The sequence below is a fragment of the Pangasianodon hypophthalmus genome, chromosome 16 (assembly GCF_027358585.1).
Source record: "Pangasianodon hypophthalmus isolate fPanHyp1 chromosome 16, fPanHyp1.pri, whole genome shotgun sequence".
NCBI lineage: Eukaryota > Metazoa > Chordata > Actinopteri > Siluriformes > Pangasiidae > Pangasianodon > Pangasianodon hypophthalmus.
This window is the reverse complement of record NC_069725.1, coordinates 20,161,309-20,185,187: the sequence shown is the minus strand read 5'-3', so window position 1 is coordinate 20,185,187 and position 23,879 is coordinate 20,161,309. Positions and strand designations below refer to the sequence as shown.

Here is a 23,879-nt window from a genome sequence, read left to right as displayed (position 1 = left end):
AACAAGCGAGGACATGGGGCAAGGCGGCCGGTTTCAAGTTCCCCTTACTACACATAAACAACCTGAGCGCTGGGCGCTGTCCAAACGCCAATACTCACCGCAAAGGGCTCGAACGCGCTCAGCCTGTGAACCTGCGCGGATCGGAAGTGAAGACAGCGACGAGAAAACGCCATTATGCGATTTATTCAGCCATTGTTTTGCTTTCGTTGGGCTTTGAGGGGGCGCCTTGAAACAGCTGCTCGTTTCGGATTGGATGTTCGGGAAGTGGGAGTAGCTGAAGCATTCTTCTCCGCTGCGCGCGCTCCACATTGAAAACATTCCAGCGCTCGCGCCGCTGACGAGCACACAGTGCACGGTACAAGCAGTTCATTAAGCGGAATATGAATGCAATTATGAGCAGAATATAAGGGTCTCATTCTACTGTTTACAATAGCATGTGCATTACTTTTATTTAATACACTTGGCTTTTACATGGTCAAATCATCCTATTATTATTATTATTGTTGTTGTTGTTGATCTTTTTTTACTTATTGTTATTGTTTTCTGCTTGTAGTTATTATTATTGTTGTTGTTCTTCTTCTTCATATTATTATTATTATTGTTGTTGCTGTTGTTGTTCTTCTTCTTTTTCATATTATTACTGTCATTGTTTTCTGCTTGTAGTTATTATTATTATTATTATTATTATTATTATTATTAATGGACAATAATGGCTCAGTGGTTAAAGGCTGCCACTGTTGGGCCCTTGCGCAAGGCCCTTAACTCCATCTGCTCCAGCGGCGATGTGTCATGGCTGACCCCAGCCCCCTACCAAACTGGGATATGCTGCGAAGAAAAGAACATCACTGTACTGTAATGCGTAAGTGACAAATAAAGGCTTCTTCTGCTATTGCTGTTGTTTTCTGGTTGTTGTAGTTGTAGCAGTAGCAGTGCTGTTGTTTCTGTTGTTGTTGTTGTTGTTATTTTTTCTTCTTCTTCTTAGTAGTAGTAGTAGTAGTAGTAATTCACTTTCAGTAACTGCATTATCCTGGTCAGGGTCGACGTGGATCCAGTACCAATCCTGTGAACACTGGGCATAGGTGGGAATAGACCCTGGAGTGGACACCAGTCCTCCTCTTCTTCTTCTTCTTCTTCTTATTATTATTATTACTAACAGTAGTAGTACTAGTAGAAATAGTAGCCATAGTGTTGTTATTATTGTAAAAGAATGGTTGAGAGCAGGCAATGGTACACTAAAGGTTGCTTTTGCAGAATATCTTATTTGTTCCTTGATGCATGATGAATGGTCACATAGTGACATTATTGTATTAGTTTTATAGTTACTCTATAGTTATTAATCCTTCTGATTTGGTCAAAATACCTGCAACACTACAGTGATCATACAAATTAATATGAGCTATATATGATCCTTAAGTCTGCTTGAAGTGTATAATTGAAGTATAATAAATGTAGATTGAAGTATGATTAATACTATAATTATTAGATAGTACATTATTATTATTATTGATGTTCTTGTTGTTGTATTGTGAGCAGTATTGTTCCTGATGTTGCAAAACTGTTGTTACCTTGGTTGTTTGATGGAGATTTATAGCTTTATTGTTTTTCACATTTTATATTTTTATTTTATAATTTGCATAATTTGAATTGTATTAGCCATAGATGTTCCTTAATTTAAAAGAAAATTGGACTGCAGTAGCAACAGTAAGTAGCTATTGTAAGTACATGAAAGTAAGTTACAAAAGTGCTAAGAATGAATTAGAATTAACTCTCCTCCTTGCGCTCTGCCTTCTTTATTAAAGGATCAGTATGTTCTCAGTGCTTTTGTGTGCTTTTTTTATTTGGGACCAATAAATATTTTGGCCGAAGACATCAGTTACCAAATTACTTCTACACCATTGGCATACCGTGCGCTTTAAATAAATAAGCCATATAAGCTAACTGAACAGTTATACACTGTGTTGAATTTGTCTTTTGCTTTCTAAAAAAATAGTTTGAGAGGAAATAAACAAAACAAGACAAAAAAAGTGCGTGGGAGTGGTGGATAAAATCATTTGCACAGTTAATGTATGTGAGCTATTCCTGAAATATTGCATGGTTTATATTACATTTGTCATTCTAAGAAAATGCCTCACAGCCTAGAATAATACACTTAGAAGTCAAAGTACAGTTAATAAGTTTATTATTAGTTTAGCTGTTACTTAAAACTTAATAATAAATAACAATTAATAATTAATAATAATACGTTTATTATTTAGTTTAATTTTTGCCTGCAAAACTTGTATGTAAAATTGATGTACATTCTAGTAAACTTTGCTGAACACAAAAGTGTGGAATCAAGTCACCAATACAATCTCAGACTATTTGATCAAACTGTATGTACATAAACGCTGCATTAAGTGTACAGTGAATTTTTCTGTCATTTCCAAGATTATAAAAATGTGCTTCAGCTCGTACAAGCACTAGCGTAAAATATCTAGGTATTATACTATATTAAGCAGGTGAGATGAGGACAGCATGGAGACTGAAAATGAAACTGAGCAAGGATGCCTAGCAAGAGTGGCAGGCTTTAAGAAAGCTCCAGTGCTGCAAATCTATTCCTGAGAAGTCCCAGCTGGGGCCAATTCTATACCACAAAGCTGAGATGTAAACAAGCATTGGAGCAGTGTCTGCATTCCTCGTGGAAGCCGCGCAGACTCATAGCTAAAATTATTGTGAGCAGAATTCCAAAACATGCTCTATTTTTTTTTCTGAAAAGAAAAAAACTCTCTTCAGGGCAGAAGAAAGGACATTGGCTTGCAAAACAGCTCTTGTTTTGATATTAATATTGAATGCATGAAGAGCAGCACTGTGCATGACAATGGTGTAGATACAATATAAAAGAAAGCAATACTGTGGGTGCATTGAATATGTAACTTGCATCAGATTTGACTGAAGTATACCACTAATCAAATGTCACCTTTAAAGCCTTTCGTTCCCGATACTCACTGTATAAACAAAGATGGGAAAAAAATGTTGAAAGAAACTCAGCAGGGTGGTAGGAAAAGCAGCATTGGGTTCTCTCAGTCTATAAGTTATGCATGATGCAGTACAATAACACATTTCACCATTTAAGGTCCCTTCTTTATTAGTTTTGCTTGTGAAGGTAGGATGATATGTTGGGTGGAAGTATAGAGTGTTCCTAGGGCTCTAAAGACTATCTTTATAGTACTGACTCATATTCGGTTATTTACAACATCTATACAGTCATGACTGAAAGTTACAGTCATATATATGCACCAATCAGCCATAACATTAAAACCACCTGCCTAATATTATGTAGGTCCCCCTTGTGCCACCAGAACAGCTGTGACCCGTCGAGGCGTGGACTTCACAAGACCTGAAGGCATGAAGGTGTGCTGTGGTATCTGGCACCAAGACGTTAGCAGCAGATCCTTTAAGTCCTGTAAGTTGTGAGGTGAGGCCTCCATGAATTGGACTCGTTTGTAGAACACATTCCACAGATGCTCGATCAGATTGAGATCTGGGGAATTTGGAGGCCAAGTCAACACCTTGAACTCTTTGTCATGTTCCTCAAACCATTCCTGAATAATTTTTGCAGTGTGGCAGGGCGCATTATCCTGCTGAAAGAGGCCACTGCCATTAGGAAATACTGTTGCCATGAAGGGGTGTACTTGGTCTGCAGCAATGTTTAGGTAGGTGGTGTGAGTCAAAATATCATCCACATGAATGCCAGGACCCGAAGTTTCCCAGCAGAACATTGCCCAGAGCATCACACTGCCTCCGCCGGCTTGCCTTCTTCCCATAGTGCATCCTGGTGCCATCTCTTCCCCAGATAATCAACGCACATGCACCCGGCCATCCACATGATGTAAAAGAAAATATGATTCCTCAGTCCAGGCCACCTTCTTCCATTGCTCCATGGTCCAGTTCTGATGCTCATGCGCTCATTGTAGGCGCTTTCGGTGGTGGACGGGGGTCAGCATGGGCACTCTGACCGGTCTGTGTGTTCTGACACCTTTCTATCATAGCCAGCATTAACGTTTTCAGCAATTTGTGCTAAAGCAGCTCTTCCGCAGGATCGGACCAGACGGGCTAGCATTCGCTTCCCATGTGCATCAATGAGACTTGGGCGCCCATGACCCTGTCGCCAGTTCACCAGTTGTCCTTCTTTGAACCACTTTTAGTAGGTACTAACCACTGCATACCAGGAACACCCCACAAGACCTGCTGTTTTGGAGATGCTCTGACCCAGTCATCTAGCCAACACAATTTGACCGTTGTCAAAGTCACTCAGATCCTTACATTTGCCCATTCTTCCTGCTTCCAACACATCAACTTCAAGAACTGACTGTTCACTTGCTGCCTAATATATCCCACCCCTTGACAGGTGCCATTGTAACGAGATAATCCATGTTATTCATGTCACCTTTCAGTGGTTTTAATGTTATGGCTGAACGGTGTATCTATCATATCTGCATACAGCTTCACATTTTCACATAAATCACTGCCATGGCAGTGCAGTTATCTGCGTATACAGTATGTCTAGGAATACATATCATTTTAAGAATATATTCTGAATAAGTGTATTAAAATAATGCAGAAATGTCATGGATTTTGGCCAATAAGTAAACTTACTTGTTTTAACAGTCACACAATCTTTCAAAGCCGTAATCATTATCTATGTAGAATAAAACTAACAATGTATACCAAATTTCCTTATCATGGTGTATGACATGCTTTCTCAACGCAACCTGCACATGGCAGAAAACCTCAGAAACAGTAATGTATTAGAAGACCGTATGGATGATTTCATTTTCATGCGTGGGTTTCCTCCAGTTTCTTCCCATCTCCAAAAAAAAAAAAAAAAAAAAAAAAGCCAGTAGGTGGATTGGCTACTCTAAATGACCCCTAGATGTGGATGAGTGTGTGAATGAATGTGTGTGGTGCCCTGAGATGGACTGGTATCCCATCCAGAGTGAATTCCCATCTCGCTTAAAGTATTCCTGGGATAGACTCTGGATCCACGGTGACCCTGATCAGGATAAAGTTCTTACTGCAGATGAATAAATGAATAAGTTATTATTATCGTACTGAGGATGTTTTTGTTTGTAGCCTGTGACACTCGCATAATCGGTTAACAGGATATGAGCTGAAGTTTTTTTCACATGCGAGATTACTCTCTTGCAGAAACAGTCTCACAGGCAAAAAAAGACTGAAGTGTGTGTGTAATGTTCAGCATCATGTACACAAAATAAAGAGGAGAGACATGAATATTCATATAGTCTAGTTATCTTTGCTGAGTTGTTCATTGTACATGATGAATATAGTACCACATGGAATAAAGAAAAGTGAATATTTCTGATAAACTCGCTACTAATGAAGAGATATTTGAAATATTCCGATTTTCAGAACATTCATTCAGTTGCTCATCTTTAGTAACTGCTATATCCTGCTCAGGGTGGCGGTGGATCTGGAATCTATCCTGGGAACACAGGATGAGATGAGGGAACACACCCCGGATGGAATGCCAGTCCATCACAAGCACAGACACGGGAATGCAAAGAGAAAACTCCACACAGTAACCCAAACTCAGGATCTAACCAGGGACCCTGGAGCTGAGATGCAACAATGCTATGTCGTGGCAGCAGGTAAGTAACAACACAACAAAACGCTGCACAAAATCCTCTGTGACGAAAAAACCTAATGACAGTTACAGAGCTCTGGCACTGGAGACTCCTTCCACAATTGTTAAATAAACATTTCCTTACAGAAAGCTTCACCATAACAATGATTATACTTTATTTGTTGTTGAATACCAGCAATTTAAAAAAAAATGCATTAGTTATTAGCCTTACATTTTGCATTCTAAGTCAAATTAGCTGTTACAGTAGAAACAATAGCCTAGAACGAGTGCATTAATATATATAATTTGAATTAAAGCCAGGACTATTCTCAGAGCTACTGTTATAGAAAATTAATCCACACCTCCATATTAGTTTTGTATTAGGATTCATTAAGAGGATTACTAGTGATCATCAGTATTTTTTTTAACTACTGCATGTAGCTAGAACGACCTTTACCCAATACTTTTGCTCTTTAAATAGTAGGTTAGCTTGTTTCATAAATCAAGTGACATGACATCATTACTATTAATATAAATATCTTTTCAATTATGGTATAGAACAATGTTAACACTATAAATATTTCAAGTTCAGATAAAGAAAAAAAAAATACATTTCTCTTCTTGTGAGCCAGAGGATGAAAAATGAGTATGAAGAATTTTTATTTTGTGTGTAGCTTGTATAAGTAAAACTGCCTCTTTCTTGAACTATTTAACAGGATATGAGCTCAACTAACAAAATCCCGCCTTGATCCGAACAGCCTCAATGTCCTTCATGGCCTGCACCTAACACAACCCACATTAAGCAAAGTACAGGCTGGATTGGCCAAATCTGAGGTTTGTGCAGGGCCCAGGCTCAAATCTGCAGCCATGTGACTTACAGGAAGGGGAAGAAGACCCCCTCCCACTCCCCATCTCCGTGTCTCTCTCTCCATCTCTCTCTGTCTCTCACTGAGAGGGCTCTTTTTCCAGGAAAGGGGCCCGGTGGACAGGCGCATTCAGGGGCCTGCGCCGGGGAGAGCCTGGCTCATTGAGAAAAACAACAACACTGAGGGGAGGTGGGAAGACTCTCCCTCCTTGCATAAGAGGAGAGAGAGAGAGAGAGAGAGAGAGAGAGAGCTACCAACCCTTTTACCCACTGCCACCAGGCTGAAAACCCGTCTGTCTACTCTACACACAGCGCCACACCCTACAGTGAAGCTCAGTGAATTTCATCAGCTGAATCTGTGAGATTTTTAGACAGGACATTCAAAAGCAAGACAGTGTTTGCTCGTGTTTCATAAAAACAATGTGAAAATACTTGCCATGTATCAGTACAGCAGGCTTACGCAGGAATGTATTCAAGCACAGTGTCAGCGTAGACGAATCTGGTGATTATTGAGGCCTACTCTGAGTGTAAGCATGTTTTTATATCTTGGTGGGGACCAAATCTCTTCACAAGGATAGGAATATCTGACAGTTTCGACCTTGTGGGGACATTTGGCTGGTCCCCATGAGGAAAACCGCCTTTTTTTAAAAAAAAAATTAAAATAAGAGCCAAAATGTTTCCTTTTGTTTACTGAGATTAAGGTTAGGTTTAGATTTAGGTGTAGGCATAGCATTAATTAGCTGCATTAACAGTTATGAAGCAATTATAATAAGATGAAGGTTCTCATGATGATAGCAAGAAAAACAAATCTACTCCTGAGAAGTGTGTGTGTGTGTGTGTGTGTGTGTGTGTGTGTGTGTGTGTATTAAAACATTGCTGACACTTGGGTGCCACCTTGTGGCATTAAACAGAAACATAGTTTAAACTGATGATTGGATGAGTATATTCACTATAAAGACAATAACATGGAAGACAAAACGACCAAATCATGTTTCTGAATTATTATTTTGTGCATTTTCGCTTTTATAGCTCTCTGTTTACTTGAAATGAACTATGAAATGCATCAAAATCGACCAAATTTCACATCTCTCTCTCAGTTCTACTGGCAAATAAATATTATTCCCCTCCCCTAAATGTGATGCCCCTCCCCCTCCCCCCTCAGCAGCAGTGATGACGTCGGGGAGGCCAAGCAGCTCAGCACACAGATGGTGACGATTTTCTGACGTCATGGAACTATGACGCCATGCGATCTATGACGCAATAATCGACTTTGCTGCTTTTAAACAGAAACACATGCTCCAGTGATCACAGATCAGTCCGTATCGAAGCCTCACTGCACACGGTACAGAGAGCGTCATGTCTTCTGTGAGAAAAATGTCTAACAATTTCACAGATTTTGAGACGAACCGACGAAAGCAGATTCTGTAAGTAGTGCGAGCTTTTAGCTTTTATCTATGTGTATATTTTTAGTAATGTTAAATTAATATTGAATCAATTTTTGTTGACACACAACTATACAACAGGGGATTGCAACCTGCTTTTTTTTTTTTTTTTTTTTTTAAGCTACTGTGTGTTATTGTGCCAGATAATCATAGAGAAATTCTTTGTATTATTGTCAGATTAGTGTATTTTCTTTAGATAGTGTTGCACCTATTGAACTTTGACTTGCTTTACCTTGCTGTGTTCATAGCTTGCCCATGCCTCCTAAAGATGAGAAGCCGACACATTCAGGGCGTCTGCTGAGGAAGAGATGGGAGGCCGTGAAAATGCAGGAAAACGTCCAACTGCAGATAAAGGTCAGGCGATTTACCACTGAGAAAGATTATAGATTAGATTTTAGACTACAAAAACAACATCTGGTTTATAGCATGAAAAAGTGATTTACTTAGCAAAGAACATGAATGTTTTTTTTTAAATAATAGAAACAACTTTGTAAAACTGATACTGAACATACTTGATAATTGCTGAGTGATGATTAACTGAAGAATTTATGAAAGTAGAGACAAAATTCCCAACCCATGCTTGGCAATGGAATTTTTCCTGATAACAGGTGCAAATCAGAGAGCTACTTAAATGATATCAGCCTACCTGTAAATACCCAACAGAGATGATCCACCCTGGATAAAAGAGACATCCTCTGCAGAATAGAGAACGACTTCGTGCTCAAAACAAGCACATCCATTCAGATTCAGAATCAGATGGAAGAATCAAATTGTGTTGACTGTTGCTCGGTGTGTTTTTTGCAGCTTTGCACTGTACATCTTTTTTTTTTTCCTGTAGCTCCTCTGATTTTCCACTGATTCTGTCCAGGAATTTGAGTTGTCTCAGCATGCACTGCTCGAGCGTAAGGAAAAGCTGAAGGAAAAAGAACAGCAGATGCAGCACCGCATACAAACCAACAGCTTCCTAAAGGTGGATATTCATGCACATTTACATTTACTCATGAACACTTTATCCAGAATAGCTGAATGCATACAGCGAGCTGTCACAATACAGTCTACAGTGATAAATACAATGTGTACGTCACAGCAGATACATTACAGTGATGAGACTCATTGTTGGTGTCACACCTGTTATAGTTAGGAATAGGAATTTAGATGACTATACACACACACACACACACACACACACACACACACACGTATTATAGAGAAATGCAGTGCAGTGATGCAGTGTTTGAAAATGTAGTAAGTAAAAGTCAGAACTATTAGGCGATAGATAACCTCAAGTAATGTACAGATACATAAAAACCAGTAACAGTCATTGTTGCTTGACTTCCCATCTCTGCAAGTGGGGTAGAATCCAGCTGACAGCTAAAGGGCCTTACACAAGGGTCCAAAAGTGTCTCTGATAGACCTGGGATTTGAACTCACAACCTTCACTAGTACAAAATGTTAACCACGGAGCTCTCCTATCTGTGCTTTTCCTTAAAAATGGGATTAAAACCATTGATCTAAGACGACTATGGCACTTTTTGTACACAGCATAATGAGGAGCAACGGTGTGACGCAGAGAGAAAAGCAAGATGCAACAAGGAGCTGATTAAGAAGAAGCAGGTGTACCTCCAAGAATTAAATGAGGAACTCAATACTTTGATCACACAGCAGCAGCAGCTGAGGAAGCAAATCGAAACAAACTGCATTTATGCCAAATATATGGATGCAGTGATGCAGGAAAGCAAGCAGGTTATTCATAACTCATTAATATTATTGTGCGTTATTAGAACCACAAGTGTGGATGAAATGTGTAAAATGAGACCATGTAAAATGTTTTGATTGCATTATTAAGATGTCTGAGTCATCCTATACTACAATTACAATCACCAATTACAATCTCTCTGTCTGTCTCTCTCTCACACACACACTCACACACAAACAAACAAGCAACCCTGTATCCTCATGAATATTGCTCTCAGTTTCAGGAGACACATGAACTGATCACACACTACGAAACACGGAAGCAGATACAGGAGGAGCTGTTGGCTAGAATAGAGAAGAAGCAGGTGGAGATGGCGAAATCCCATGATGAGTTGGCCAGGGTGAGGGAAGAGTACTTCCTCACACGAGTGAATCACGAGACCAGGATAAACCTGCTGAAGAGCGAACTGGAAAAGGCCAAACAACATGTGCTTAATTGGGTGAGAGATTATTATTATTATTATTAGTGGTGGAACCTTAGGTTATCTTTGAACTAGTTATAACAAACTACACACACTAGTTACTAGTTATAACACACACTCATCAACTGACTTAAAGTGTGTAAGTTGTGAACATGTGCGACACAAGGGGAGGTGGGTATAATGGCGGAGGGGAATTTTCAGTGTATAGCTTGCAAATGAAGTAGCAGAATAAAGTAATGATGTGTCATCAACTTTGTAATGAAATGTACGGTTTTTCTTTATTTATTTGGTTCTCCCCAATTTAGTCACCTCCCAATTCCCACCCAGAACTGGAATACATCCTTATAATGACAACCGAGCTGACAATTAGATCTGACAATGTCAGACTTGAATGAAAGATGGTCTATTACTTCAATGGATCAGACCAATTGATATAATTATGCAACCATTCAATACAATATTACTGCAATGTCACTCTGTTACCAGGAGGCAACGTGGAGCGAAGTTCAGATGTCAGCCAAAATGAAAACCTATCTACAGGCTAGAATAAATTTGGCCACATTTAACATATCCAAGAATCTGTGGAAGATGGGCACCGACATCCCAAAGCCAGTTAAGCCAGAGGAGACTATAGAAGTGCTGGATAAGGTATTGTAGAGAGCTCTTAATACTTAACAAGCTAGTGATGATTAAGAAGTATCTTTATGTATGTTTCCATCCAATTCTCCAGAATGTGTAATAAAAAAATCATAAATAAATGTGTAATACCATTAAGGAAACATCAACCTACCCAGAGACAGCAGATGAAAATGAGCCATTTGGCTAAATCTGACACATTTACATCATAAATATTTATGTTGATTAATATGTATTGTCTCTATTAAACTTCCCACCAGATTTAGTGGCTGTAGCAAGTTAATATTGTACAATACAACATGGCCACTCATATGATATGTGAAAATATATCCCAGAAGTGAATGGAAAAAATGATTGCTCAATATATATGCTTATAAACCATGATATTTGTATTGCTGAAAGCGATAATATTAAAAACGTACTTTTGAAATTCTTTTCATTCACAGATTCAGGAGTTCATACGTGATCTGAACTCGATCTGGGAGAAAGTGAGCAAATCTGAATCCGAAAGAGCTAACCCTTACACTGGAGAGCAGAGCAACAGCGGTACAAAATTATGACACAAAACAAAAACAAAATCCAACACAAAATGCTAATTACAACTGGTTTAATTTTATACCTCCTAATCACCAGGGGCGCTGTTTGAATACCTGAATACCTTCGTATGACCTTCGTAAACAATCAGAGGTCAATCTCCTGGAAAGCGAAAAACGCTGGGCTGTTGGTAGAATTTAAATTTATACCCCTGCAGCTTAGACATCAGAATCCACCAGAAATGTTTTTAATATAAAGTGCTGACAAACCTTGTCCTTTATGGATGGGCTCTGCAGGGCTTCTAGTGGTGGAGGATGTGTTTTGGTGTAAATATGAGGCTCTCAGATGCCGGTCAGGAGTCTGAGTGCATGACATTTGTCTGTTTAGTGCTTGTAAGAGGCTGACAGAAATTATGTGGGCGCCTAGCTGATAAGCCTGGTTGTGCTGCAGGTGTCAATGGCAGGTATGATTCCCAGGCCAAGGCTAAAGTTCAGTTGTCGGTTCACCATCAGCTGGGAAATGTCTCCCAGATGCAGCTATAAACATAGCACGCTTCAAGAGAGACTTTAATCATCTACTCGGCTCAGAATCAAGATCTAATTTCAAGAACCGGCCTTGGTGTCTCCAAGGCCTAGTGTTGGCCTTGGTGTTGCTTAGCACAGGGAATGTCAGAACAAAAGGCTGATGTTTTTGCTGATATGGTCGATGCCGAGGCAGCCGACACATCGCTGATGTTCATTCATGGTTACCAGAGAGCTTAGACATTCACTGCATGAGTGTGAATCCTGTGTGTATTATGGAAATCTACTAACTCGGTGGCCCAAGCAGACATCAGGTTTATCAGATGGTGAGTGATAGAAAGAAAAACTCTGAGGGAAACTATACTCAGCAAGGGACTGAGAGATGAATGCAGCACAAAGTCGCAAAATGGTTGCAGCTAGCTTGAAAAAAAAAGAGAGAAATCCAGGTGTTTAAACCCTCCCCCCTGGCAGTTAGGAGGCATGAAATTGTGCCAAGTTCAACAAATAAACCACAATAAAAATGAATAGCAGCCAGGTCTTGGGTCTTGGTCTGTGACTGGCTCAGTTTCTGGAAGGATTAATCTTTGTTTGGTTCCGGATTTTTTACATTTTAATAACGGAAAGATCAGTCAGGCTTTCATATAGATATCCATGTGAACAATGTCAAATCAGCACCAGGTGAGGCTACAAATACACACACACACACACGTACATACAAATGAATGAATGAATGAATGAATGAAACCCAAAGCATATGATATAAAAAAAAATGCAAGGTTTTATACAAAAACAGCCAATGTGGAACACAGATTCCATATTTTAATAGCTTTCTTGTTGCATGAGCTAGTTAATGTTTTTTCAAAATGACAGAAAGGGATTTCATATACACATAATACTTTTCTAGCAAAATAATTAAATTACAAATAAAATATTCAGTACCAATTCTATTTCATAATTAGTAAACCCAAATGATAAATTTTCTAGATACAGTTTAAATTCACTGTGGATTGATCCCAAAATAATATGATTATATAATATGATATACACAAGTTTTCGAGTTTTGGTAGATATTACATGTGTTTGAACGAGTTTTACAAAACTCTGGAAACCATAGCCAGAAGTTATGCACTAAGACAAATCATAATAATCATAATGCAACATCAGTTGGCTTTGTATATGACCATGTCTAAAACATATAATGAAGAAGCCTGACTTTATAGTGTTCTGTAATGAGTATGGGACTGATGAGTGTCTTTGTGTCAGAAATATGAGCATTAGTGACACAGCAGGTAGATTTGCTGCCTCAAAGCTCCAGAAGGAAAAAACGTGCATTAAGAGCCGGGGGGTGAAAACTTTTTGAATTTGAAGATCAGGGTAAATTTAACTTATTTTGTCTTCTGGGAAACATGTAACTATCTTCTGTAGCCTCTGAAGGGCAGTACTAAATGAAAAAATATGATATTTAGGCAAAATCAGAAAAATGTACACATCTCCATTCTGTTCAAAAGTTTTCACCCCCCGGCTCTTAATGCATGGTTTTTCCTTCTGGAGCATCAGTGAATGTTTGAACCTTCTGTAATAGTTGCATATGAGTCCCTCAGTTGTCCTCAGTGTGAAAAGATGGATCTCAAAATCATACAGTCATTGTTGGAAAGGGTTCAAATACACAAAAAATGCTGGAAAACCAAAGAATTTGTGGGACCTGAAGGATTTTTCTGAAGAACAGCAGGCAGGTTAACTGTTCAGGACAAACAAGGGACTCATGAACAACTATCAGTAAATAAAAAAACACAGCTGTGGATCATTCATGTAACAACACAGTATTAAGAATCAAGGGGATGTAAACTTTTGAACGGGGTCATTTTTATAAATTCAACTATTATTTTCTCTTGTGGACTACATGTAAACATCTTTTATGTGAAATATCTTATTCAGGTCAGCACTAAATAAACAATAACATGCATTTTGTATGATCGCTCTTATTTTGGTAAAATAATAAACATTTTGCAGATTCTGAAAGGGGGATGTAAACTTTTGACCTCAACTGTAGGTTGATTTCAGTGGGATCATTTCAAAACAAAGGTTGCGGTGTATGCTGGACATGCCTGTCAGTGATATAATGTAGATATGTAGATTTTCACACTGCAGCACTCTCTGCATATACACTACACTGCCAAAAGTATGTGAACACAAAAATGAGGGCCAGCTGCCAAAACACAGGCTTAACTGGTGACACTGGTAGACCAACTTTTCCAGCTGATAAGTGAATTACTGCTTCTGACTCTACATCATAGAGAAGTTATTTTTAATAACTTCTGTTTAAATAACAAAACAGAAAAGAAGTTAGAAAATCTTAAACGTTTGCTGATCAATTTAGTCAGTAATAAGGGAGCTGGAAAATAACTGACCAGCAGGTAAAGATGGTCTACCAGTGTGACCACCTCAGCCTGTGTTTCAGCAGCTGGTAGCTGGTCAGATAAAGCTGGATATTTTCAGCAGGGAAGATTGATATACTTACTTACATAAATTGGTTTAATAACTAGTATAAATAATTAGTGGTTAGGTAAATGCTGTGAATAAAATTAAAATGAATAAGCTGCTTGTTAGGATTTTTTGAATGATGCAAAGTCTGTCTGTAGCAGTTTGTCAGAAGCTGCTTAACTTTCCTCAGGAGCAGGTCATGATGCTTGAGGCTCTGGATTAAGCTGAACCGATGGCAAAATGGCTCCTATATGAAGAGTATTTGCTAGGCCAAAACAATTCACCCATCTGTGTATTAGGCTTATCTCTATCTGATTAAAAAACTAGCATGCTGATGCATGTTAAAATATTTAATGTTTGATGATAATGGTTGGTACCATTTCCATAAGCTTCTATTCATCCTAAATGGTAAAGATTGTAAAATCCAGTGACAAGCTTAGACAACTGATATGAAAATGTCATACTGACACATGCCTTTTTTTTTTTTTTTTTAAACCATGAACAGAATAGAGGCAAAGTTTTAAATCAGTTTAGACAGCATTGTTTAATGCATAAAAGCCCCAAGACATTCAGCAGCTGAAGGAAAATGTGGGCACACAGCTGAAAGAAACAGCTTTAAATCAAACATTTCCACAGGACAAAGGCATCATACTGTACACAGAAGGCTTCATCAACTCATATCATGCACAAGATGGTAATAAATTAGCCAAGAGAACATACTTTATTAGAATGGAATTAAATACAAAGCAAAGCTCTCAGAGAAGAATGAGGGGACCTATTAAATATTAAATAAAACTTGTAAAACTTAAGAAAATATTGTTTTATATATTTGAAATAATACATCAATACATCCAATTTCACAATAAATGCCCACAGATTTACTCCATTTTAAGTGTAACATTTTAGTCTCGGAAAGGAGAAGCAACAATAACTCTAAAATAAATCTTTTGCTTTGCATGTGATCCAGGGATTATCATCTCATTACGTGAAAGCTAATGCACACATGATCCATGGGACGTATTAGAGTCTCCCTGTACCAGTGCTGTTTCCAGAGCCAATGAGCTGCTAATTCTGTTAAGACCAGCTTGTTCTGGGTCGGTCCCTGTTCTCTCAGTCAACATGAGAAAAAAAAACAAAACACCTAGAATCCATAGAGAATCCATAATCGCTCCTTCTCAGGGGGATATGAAGGAGGCGGATGGGTAAGCTACATTATATCAGTGACTGAACTGCATAATTATCCAACAATAATCTTGTCAATAACTGCTCATTTATACAATGTGCAAACAGAAACACCGGCCATACGAGGGCCAAAAAAAAAAAAAAGTCTTTTCTTGTCAATTAAGAAAATGCACATATATATTTAATAAAACTAAATGTCTAGACATCTTGAGTGCAACAGTGCGAGAATTATTATTTTTTTTAATATATGTACATACACCAGTGTTACCGTTTGACTTTTTTGGCATTACCGTTCTTTTATTCGTGTTAGCCCTTGAACTCCGGAAACAGCAGGTGTCCACAGCTCAAGAGCTTCTTGTAAAAATCAAACGTTAATATATCATATCATTTTTTCAATAATATTATTTACATTTCTCACGAAGGCTTCATCTATTTTTTACAAGTCTTATCTCTCTATACAATGAGGCAGCAAAAGACCTGGTTATAACTCAAAGCAATGATTTTTTCCCCCCCTCAAATCTCCTCATATAAAATATTAACCTCATTAATTAACACTTCAGCAAAAGCAGCTCGAACAGAAGGCAGATTCTGATGGTGTGTGAAAATATTAAAGAGAAACATCAGAAAATTCTGAATGATTTACACTGAGACATTAACATTCTAGATGCTGCTTCAAGCATCCATACAAACACACACAAACATACACTCCCTCTCCAAAGAGCCAATCAGATCCCTGGGAGGCAAACCCATATGCCATCCTAAGGAACGTGTGTACCATACGGCTGCCTGTATAGCTGTTGGGCAGAATATGGTTTTTTCTCTTTATAGAATTGGGGAGAAAGTACTAGAACTCCTCATGTACGTTGCGGGCGTAGTCCATGAACTTGCTGCCGGTAAAGTACTCGCTGTATTTAAGGATCTCTTCCAGTTCTAAGTTGTGGTTCTGGTTCTCGTCGGCAACAGCGATCATCTGCTTGGCCTCATTAAGAGCGTTGTACTCATTCATGGGATCCATGTATTCCTGCAGAAGAGAAAACGTGTAAGAGATGCAGGATAGAACTTAAAAACGAGGAGCTTAAACCTAGAGGGTTTGGTGTGTGGTGAAAGTCGGCCAACCTCGAGCTCTTCCATGGTGACAATGCCGTTGTGGTTGGCATCGATGACCTCCTCAAACTCCTTCTTGCGCTCACGAACCCAGTCGTCATCAATGTCCTGGCCCTGCTGGTTCTCCACTGTGCCCATGGGCAGAGAGATGAACTCGGACAGCGTCAGTTCTTTGTCTCCATCTTGATCTAACATAAAACATTAGTTGAACAGAAAGGGTTTACTTACATTTTAAGGTTATGTAAACACTATACAGTACATTTTTCCATACCAGGGTTTAAACACGCTAACAGAAAGTGTATGTGGTTGCTTAAAGCACCTAAAGAAAACTACTGTACTTTATAAAATTAATAACAACATACAAGTTCTTCCCCATTACTACCGTGTGTATGTGATTCGCCACTTCCTGCTGCAAACAACAAGAACTGCAAAATGACTGCCAATTAACTGCTAGAAAACTAGCTCATTTATCTCCATGATTTATTTAACAGTAGTTGAACCTGTTAAAATATACTGTAACAATCAAACTCTATTTTGTACATTACTAACATAATGGCTAGATTGCCCAGCATGCAGGTTGTATGATTTTTTTTTTTTTTTGGTAAGATCAATAGCTGAGGTCATAACCTACACTGACATTTTTAATGCCAGTATTGAGAAAGTCTCTGTTTCAAATTGCAAAATGTAAATTTTAAGTAAAAATAAAAATGTTAAATTTTTAATTTTTAACAACTTTCACCCAGATACTTACCTAGTTTATCAAAAGTATCCATGCACGTCAAGTGTATAAAACTACAAGTGTCTTGAAATTGAGAATCACACAGAAGTGCCACACGTGACCACAGACCAAAAAAAAAAAAAAGTAAAAACAAAAAGACACTGTACTGTCGTGCCTACCCAGGTCTCTGATGATCTCCTTGACCATGTATTTGAGCATGCCTCTGCTGTGCTCTGGATGAAGGAAGGAGAGAAACTCTTCCTCGTTCAGCAGCTGGTCAGCTGGAGGGTTATCGGCCTGGAACCAGCGATCCTTCAGACTTTCCAGTATCTCCTGGGCTGTGGACATACAGCAAACCAACCCATCTTCATCATACTGAAAAAACGCTCCAAGGGGAATCTCTATATTCATTTGCATGAGAATTCACTTTTCCAATATGGCTTCAATTTTGACACGATAGACAGGATAATTGCACACCTCTCAAATGAGCTCAGGAAATCAAGCATAAAGAAAAGTGAAGACAATCGCACTAAACAACTACACCAGGTTATGCATCTGTAAATATAAGTGATCGTTTCACTTACTCTCCTCATCCACTTTAAGCTCTTCATTATTTTTTATCTTCTCAGCTACCTCCTTCTCATTGAAGCCTTTGCTGGCTAAAAACTTCACCCGGTACTCATCCCATGTCACATGTCCTGAGAGAGGAACAATTCGACTGGATAAGGTTAAAAATCCCAGATTGAATTGAGCAAGTGGTAGTTTAATGATGACAAAACCATTGAAAATCTTAACATCTTAAAATCTGAACTAGAGATTTTTGTCATTAATATATTCAATGTATCTGTAATAATACAGACCTTTGTTATTTGAAGTTAAATAATATGTAAATTAAATATTATTGAGTACAAAGTACACAGTGCATTTTACCACATTAATAACAAACAATTTGTTCAAATATTCGCATCTCCTTGATATAAATATTATCCAAGCTTACCATCTCCATCTGGATCTACAGCACGGAAATTAAGTTTGTTCTCCTTCACCGCCTCTTGGAAGTGCTCTTCTGTTTTCTCCATGATCCAGCGTTGAAGCTCTTTAGCGCTGACACTTCTGTCCTTATTGAAATCAACTCTACCGAAAAAAAAAGTAGACAAAGTTGAAATTAAAGACAACAAAGACAACATAATTTGGTGGCATTTTAATCCAGACACTGGGTTAAAATTGTGCAAGACAACAAAAACACCCTATGATGCAGGCATAACCTACTTGCTAAAAATTTCAATTAATTTCTTGCGGTTCTTCCTGGGCTCAGAGTCTTCATCAAACTCCTCCATCTCTTTTCCCAGGAACACTTCTTGGTGGAAGTCCTTGTTCAGGTGGCCATCCATTTCCATTTTGACACCATTTAGGTGGTCAGGAGGAAGGATCTCGTTGTCCTCCTTACCGGTGGCATGTTTGTTTCTGTGGACCGATATGTTAGCGGGCCGTGCTTGGACATCCATGATCAAAATCACAAACAGGGCAAAGAACGCCGCCCCATGGTGGTTTGTCCAAACTCCTCTTGTACTGGACATGACTGCCAGCTTACACCTCAGCTGGAGACACTACAGGAAGAAAACACATATTTGGTCACGTCAATCATTCCTGTAACTATAACGTGATGACAATTCATCGGAAAACTTTTATTTCGCTGTTATTGTCCACTTGTGACCACCGCAAACTTTGAAGAAGGCATTAATGGTGTCATGTCGTATATCACTGAAAAACTTGTTTCCTGATATATACCCTATATGGCCAAAGTATGTGGACACCTGACCATCACACCCATATGGGGTTCTTCCTCAAACTGTTGTCACAAAGTTTGCAGCTCACAACTGATTAAAATATCACTGTAAGCTGCAGAATTATAATTTCCCTTCACTGGAACTAAGACGCCCAAACCAGTTCTAGCATGACAATGCCTCTGTACACAAAGTGAGCTCCAGGAAGATATGGTATGCCTAGGTTGGAGAGGAAGAACTCGAGTTTCCTGCACAGAACCCTGACCTCATCCCCACTGAACACCTTTGGGATGAACTGGAACACTGACTGAACCCCAGACCTCCTCAGTGCCTGATCTCACTAATGCTCTTGTGGCTGAATGAACACAAATCCCCACAACCACACTCCAAAATCTAGTAAGCCTTTCCAGAAGAGTAGAGGTTATTATAACAGTAAAGGGGACTAAACCTGGAATGGGATGTTCAACAAGCACATATGGGTGTGATTGGTCAGGTGTCCACAAACTTTTGGCCATATAGTGTATGTATGTTTATATGATATACATGTCAATTTCCTTTATAAACCTTATAAACTACACTAACTAGAGTGGAATACATGAAACCATATTTTTTGTATTTTTAAAACTGTTCCTTAAAATCATTTTTTTTCCCCTACATTCAGAACCAAATATCTGTTTCTACATTACTGCATTGCATTTATGAAATTTTACATGTTCACTGCTATCCCTGATTAGAAGGATATTACAGAGGAATTTCACAAAATGTTGATTATTGTTGGATTTGCATTCAATTTTATACTAAAAATGGCATTAAAGGTAATAGTGTGTGGGAAGATTGCTGCTAACGAGCTGCTAGTGTAGCGCAAGAGCCAGCCCAGGGGGCGGGACATATATATGTACTAAAGAGCATTTAACTGGATGAACACAAGATTAGTACAGGATGAGTCATCAAAAAAACTTAAATCACATTCCAGAAAGTGATAAGCTATTCATTTAAAATGAAAATATCTCCAAAACTATTTAATAAATATAGTTTATTCTAGCTATAGTGTTATATTGGTGTCCATCGCACTAAAACTCTGAAACAACAATTTTGATTTCAGGGGCAAATTAATTATCCACATTTAATAAGACAAAACCACATTTGCAAAAATAAATATACATTTTTGAAGAAGTTCCTGTACAAAAAATACTTCTAAGAATAGTAGCAGTAACCTAGCAAATATTAATTGTGATTTTTTTAAATGTTGTTTAAAATTATATATATATTATCTGTAGTGACGACCTTAAATATAAAGAAGGCAGTTAGCTAGTATCTATAATATACACTGTCACTAAAATATACATATATTAATCATAAACAAGAATATTATGTCATACTTTTACAAGTAGTCCACTTTTACACTGAAAATAATCCTTAGTGCTCTGAAACCAAACATTCACCTAAGTTACCTGGCTAACTATGCTAGCTACCTTAGCTATCTTGTTTTTAGCCTGCTAACGTTAAAACAGCGTTAAAATAACGTTAAAATGAGCTGCCCTACTATTAACCAGAAAAAATTAAAGGTTAAAATACACTCAGTTAACAAGCACCTCAGTAGCTCAATAATATTAGCTAGCTCGCTAGTTAGCCAAACCAAATGCTAGCTCCCGTCCTCATTAGCACTGTGTGGGGAAGTTTAGCCGCTAGCCGCTAGCTTCCCTGAATATAACGAGTGTGCGCGTGATAGAAACGAGTCACGTACCTGCTCACTGGACCGGCTGCTTTAACGGAGACGGAGCGGAAATACAGCACTGAACACGAACCACGGTTATGTTATGACTGTCAGCCTTCCACTAGCTCCGTTAAACACATCGCATCGTGAAGTTTACAGCTCGGCTACTTCCTGTTGACGTGGCCGCCGGCGGCTCGCGCTCAGACCAATGACTGGAAAACACACGCGCGTGGAAAGCGCCTCCTTCTGATTGCTGAAACGACAATGGGTCAGTCCCAAATGCACCCTCGCTCCCTACATAACTGCCCTTCTTTTCATATAACATAAGGGCTTCTGCACCCTGCGTGAGTAGACTAGGTGTTCATAAGTGAGCGATTTGGGATGTAATAATGCAGTAGTAACAAATGCAATAATTGGATTGCTCTCTCTCTCTCTCTCTCTCTCTCTCTCTCTCTCTCTCTATCTGTCTGTCTATCTATCTGTCTGTCTGTAGTACAATTTGAAATGGCTTTACTTTTAAAATATTACAGTAACACTTTACTACAAAGTCACAAATACACATAAATCAATTCAAAACTAATGCTTTTATAATGATGAATGAATGAATACACACACTAATCCTTAGCTCTAAATCAGTCATATATTTCATTCATTTACTCATTTTCAGTGACTCATTTTCTCCTGCTCAGGTGGAAGTGGATCCAGAGCCTATCCTGGGAACACTGGGCACAAGGTGGGAATACACCCTTAACAGGCCTCCAGGCCATCACAGGGCATAATACACACACATTCAAACACTCCTTCACTCCTAGAGGTAATTCAGCATAGATCAATTCACCTCCTGGCATGGTTTTTTGGGAGGTGGGAGGAAATCTGAGAACCTGGAGGAAAACATACACAGACACAGGAAGAACATTTGAAATCCGAGCTCAGGATCGAACCCAGGACCCTGGAGCCTGGAGGAGGCAATGTTGCCGTGCCGGCCTACCCTCTTCCAAAAATCCTAAAGGACTCCAATAAGAAACGTGTGCAGGATTCTAAAATATGATAGGATGATAGGATTCTATCATATTAGAACCATTCCTATAATATTCCTATAGGAGTTGTCTCATAGGACAAGATATAAATATCCTGCAGGACCACTTCTACAGGATTTTTTTTTAATGGGATCTATTTGTGTTCCTATTCAGGTTATATGACTGTAAAAATGGCTATAATTCCTAAAGAGTTAATGCAATATTTTTGTTAAACACCTTGAATTTAAGCAGAAAGTCTACACTTTACCCGATTGTTTATAGTCTGGTCCATAATTTTAGATTTTACATTTTACAGAAAATCTTTTAGGATTTTAAAATTTCCAAAGTACTCTCTGTAATTTCCAATAAATCGCCAATAACAAGACATTATTTCCAATAAAATACAAGTAGAATTCCAATAAGATTCTAAAAATAAGATCCTACAGGACAAACTGAAATTCCAATAGGATTTTTTGACAAGGGATAGTTAAATCTTACCATGTTGTTAACTCCTTTGATTAATTAATTCCATAGTTGGATGCATCTAACAAGCTTTAGCCATGTTCTGCCATCCTCTAGACCACAGGGACCCAACCCTGGTCCTGGAAAACCACCTGTCCTGTCATTTTGTTTTCACACCTAATTCAACATCAGATAATTATCTGTCCTTCCTGAGTTGACGTGGGTATGTTAGTGCAGGAAAAACACTAAAATGTGCAGGACTTGGCGGTTCTCCAGGACCAGGGCTGGGAACCTATGCTATAACCGGATTGTGGTATCAGCTGTCAGCTCTGGACCATGACACGATGTAGATAGGGTATTTAAGGGTAGACTTATTACCTGGACACACAACTCTCTTTCCACATGACATCCACATACAGCACTTTATTAGTTTGTGTTCATTCTGTGCTCAAGCCAAGGGTTGGGAAGGACTACTGGCCACTGAGGAATAATGAGTGCTCTGTTTAGAAGCATAAGCCTCTGAGTTGCACAGACTTAGCTTCTGAATAACAGATTTCAGCTGAGCAAATAAGTATTGAGAACTGTAATAGTTTTATAATGCAATATATGGTCAATTTTCTTACCCATATAAAGCATGGTATATGAAGTATTGTCACAGTAATCCATATATTCTCCTGTATATGTAAAGTGGCAATAATCTGTATATTGTAAAATATGAATATCAATAAGCATGTCTGCGATTAAACTTCGTTAGAAATCTGACTATAAAGTCGAGACTGAGGAAGTGAGCCATATAAAATAAATATTCAGTGTAACCTCAGAAGGATGTACATAAACATATTCCTTTATGAGGAAAAATAGATTTAACTGCTTTTAAGTTTTTTTTTTTTATTTAACTGCTTTTCAGGTCATTTCTTTTCTTTTCTTTCTTTCTTTTTCTTTTCTTTTTTTAATCTTTCTTGTAATTCATGTGTGCATTTGACTTCAACTTACACAGGAAGATGAAAATGTGAGTGATACTCCATTTTTGTCACCAGAGGGAGGAAGAGTTCTGGCTTTAAAAGTCTGTAGACTTTCCTATAACACATTCAACCTACCAAATAGACACTATTTATACAGAATTGCTGCTTTAATCCTTTAAACACTCAGATCACATTGACTGGTTTTCTGCTATATACTGTATTCAATATATGAATGCTTACCAAATAATTATAGGTATGTAATCAGTAACATAATAAATCATGTGTCCTCATATCACCATACAAATATCCTCATATCACCATACAAATATTGGATATACAGACTGTAAATCTTTATTTGCCAAATACAAGGTATAAGGAACTTATCTTTGAGGAGGTGTCAACATAATTTGAGTAGAATACACAATATTAAAAATATTTGGAAATTTAAGGAATTTCCCTAAGACTGGCATATACAGTTACATTACACTTTAGAATTTTATATATATATCAATCAAAGGCTTATATTAATGCACTCATTCTAATGTGTTATCATTTCTAATAGTAACAACTTGCACAGGAGCTGATATGGTGGATGATCTACAAAATCTAAAATTAATAATAAATGTATTAGAAAACGTATTATTTAACAAAGAAAACT

At 38.2% G+C, this 23,879-nt stretch overlaps 2 protein-coding genes across 3 annotated transcripts; one reads left to right on the top strand and one right to left on the bottom strand.

The window, feature by feature from the left end:
• Positions 1–91: 91 nt before the first annotated feature.
• Positions 92–13,735, top strand: LOC113530786 (coiled-coil domain-containing protein 42 homolog). 2 transcript variants are annotated; one of them, XM_026921101.3, is made up of 9 exons: positions 92–859; positions 5,458–5,648; positions 6,340–7,912; positions 8,179–8,284; positions 8,799–8,900; positions 9,473–9,673; positions 9,904–10,125; positions 10,594–10,755; positions 11,190–13,735. In XM_026921101.3, exons 3-9 carry the CDS (start codon positions 7,845–7,847, stop codon positions 11,301–11,303), a joined length of 975 nt encoding a protein of 324 aa, XP_026776902.1. In that variant the 5' UTR covers positions 92–859; positions 5,458–5,648; positions 6,340–7,844; the 3' UTR covers positions 11,304–13,735. The 2 variants fall into 2 exon arrangements, with proteins under 2 accessions (XP_026776902.1, XP_053096933.1); XM_053240958.1 differs by lacking the exons at positions 10,594–10,755; positions 11,190–13,735 and adding an exon at positions 10,413–10,528.
• A 1,069-nt stretch (positions 13,736–14,804) lies between these two features.
• sdf4 (stromal cell derived factor 4) lies at positions 14,805–20,984 on the bottom strand. Its single transcript, XM_026921316.3, has 7 exons — positions 20,812–20,984; positions 18,553–18,890; positions 18,281–18,417; positions 17,868–17,981; positions 17,463–17,621; positions 16,578–16,753; positions 14,805–16,482 (listed from the first exon to the last, which is right to left on the bottom strand). Exons 2-7 carry the CDS (start codon positions 18,858–18,860, stop codon positions 16,306–16,308), a joined length of 1,071 nt encoding a protein of 356 aa, XP_026777117.1. The 5' UTR covers positions 18,861–18,890; positions 20,812–20,984; the 3' UTR covers positions 14,805–16,305.
• Between the last annotated feature and the right edge of the window lie 2,895 nt (positions 20,985–23,879).